This window comes from Bidens hawaiensis, unplaced genomic scaffold, assembly GCF_021521415.1.
Source record: "Bidens hawaiensis isolate Kalapana, Puna unplaced genomic scaffold, B.hawaiensis_p1.1 tig00001721_1, whole genome shotgun sequence".
NCBI classification, from domain to species: domain Eukaryota; kingdom Viridiplantae; phylum Streptophyta; class Magnoliopsida; order Asterales; family Asteraceae; genus Bidens; species Bidens hawaiensis.
The window spans coordinates 3,491,825-3,493,812 of NW_027491098.1; the positions used below are offsets into that span (position 1 = coordinate 3,491,825).

The 1,988-nt window shown below is 34.4% G+C and overlaps 1 protein-coding gene across 1 annotated transcript; it reads right to left on the minus strand.

Moving 5' to 3' along the window:
• Window positions 1-553: 553 nt before the first annotated feature.
• LOC143595594 (LOB domain-containing protein 24-like) lies at window positions 554-1,988 on the minus strand. The gene is made up of 2 exons (XM_077074576.1): window positions 927-1,988; window positions 554-835 (listed from the first exon to the last, which is right to left on the minus strand). The coding sequence occupies exons 1-2, from the start codon at window positions 1,104-1,106 to the stop codon at window positions 554-556; spliced, it is 462 nt and encodes a 153-aa protein (XP_076930691.1). The 5' UTR covers window positions 1,107-1,988.

Below are 1,988 nucleotides of genomic sequence, written 5' to 3' on the forward strand. Positions count from 1 at the left end.
ACTTTCAAGCACAAAGTTGGATTCTAATATATCCATTTGAGCATCTGTTACCGCTAATGACACATGGACATCAACAATTGAGTCATTTTGGATTTCTAAAACTTCATCCTCCATGGTTTCATGATTTTGCTTGACAATTTCATTTTCAATTCTAACAAGCATTTCATCGAGCACCTTGTGAGCAGTGTTAACAAACGGAATCGAAACAGAGTGAATCAGACACTATAGAGTAATAGGAGATGGGAGAAGAAGAAGATACACACACAGACTCATTCATCATATTCGTTAATTTTCTTTACGCTCCCGTTCCATGCTTTTTATCATCAAACCCTTTAATTTGTTGGGCCACGTTTACTAGGCTAATCTGGGCCCGATTCACGTTCATAACACTACAAATTACTTGTGTTATGGTAGAGAGGTTATTATCTTAAGAGGCTATCCTCAAATTTGCCTCAACTTTTATAACCAAATACATATCAAAATGAGGTTAAATCATATCAAGTAATTAAAGATCAAAACTATAACAAACCCAACGTAAACAATTTTTTTTTAACTAGTAAAACCAAGTATTAAAAGGGTCATCTGGACCATGATCGACACCATTCGGTTGAACCAATGGCTCACCTAGGCTCAATACTGGTTCCGCGACTGCAAAATTAGCATCTAGAACAGAAATTTCAGCTTGAGCTTTTGCTAGTTGGCTTTGTGCTATTTGGATTTGTCGTTGCAACGTTGATATTATTCCAACACAACCGTACACGGGATCTTGTATTCGACATTTGGCTTCATAATACAACGAATCTACTGCATTGGCTCGTTGATGCACCGACATATTCTACATAAAACCACTCATCAATGTTAAAACCATAAGTTATTTAAAAACTATCGAAACGGATATTTGAAAGAAGATTATAGTTAAGACTTACCTCAAGCATCTTGCCAATGTTGCTGGCACCATAGAATCTATGAACACATGTAAACTTTTGAGGGTTATCATGAGGAAAATAAGGTGCAAAAATGCAATCCGGGGGACATCTTCGTCTAAAATACTTGCAAACCGCGCATCGAGTGGAAGTCATCTTATCTAGCTTGTGAAATCTATACATGATCTTGTCAAAAAATATTGCTAGCTATCAAGATCTTGAAGAAATCCAATGGAAGATTTGGTTTTTTATATTGAAATTTTGTATTCAAATTGAAAGATAACGGCTAGTATATTAATTTTTGGTTGTAGAATGGAAAGTTACAAAACTCAATTTAGCAAGAAAATAATGAGATTGACTAAATAAGACTGTAACGGTTGAATTTGTTTTCATCTAGATTTGCAATATTTTAGCCCACACTTTCTCCTTGAAATAAAATAATATCACATCCGGCTTCGCTTCTCAAAATTAGAATCCCACTCATTCCGCTAAAATTTATTTAATTGCATACTTTTCTAATGGGTGAACATAGTGAGAAGAACCTAATGGTACGTTGTTGCTGGCAATACGTTTTTAATGTTGCTTGAATTCGATCATATTGTACGGATGAAATTGTTTCTCAATTAACGTTGGACAGCCTCCTTCCATTTGTCGTTCCGTCTGGCCAGGTCAGGTAACGGATTACAAAACATGTTATTTCCTTTATGTGACGGATCGCGTTGGATCTTACTATCAAAACATTCATCATGCATCATCCTATCATAGGGCTTTACTTGATTTTTAATTTTATTTTGCAGAATAATCTAGAGTTGAGTAAGTTAATACATATAATAACCACCCTTAGTTTATTTATGTTATTTTAGACTATGATTCTATGAATGACATTGCAGTTTGACTCACGTTAGTTTTTCATTTAACAATGTTCTCACTTTAAAATGACCCCCCTAAACTTTGTCTTGTTATGATTAATTTTGTTTTTAATAATTGCTTGATTTCAATGATTTAAGTTATTTGTTAGCATCTGCACTGAATCACTACTCGTATGTTTTTGTGCGGATCTTAGGT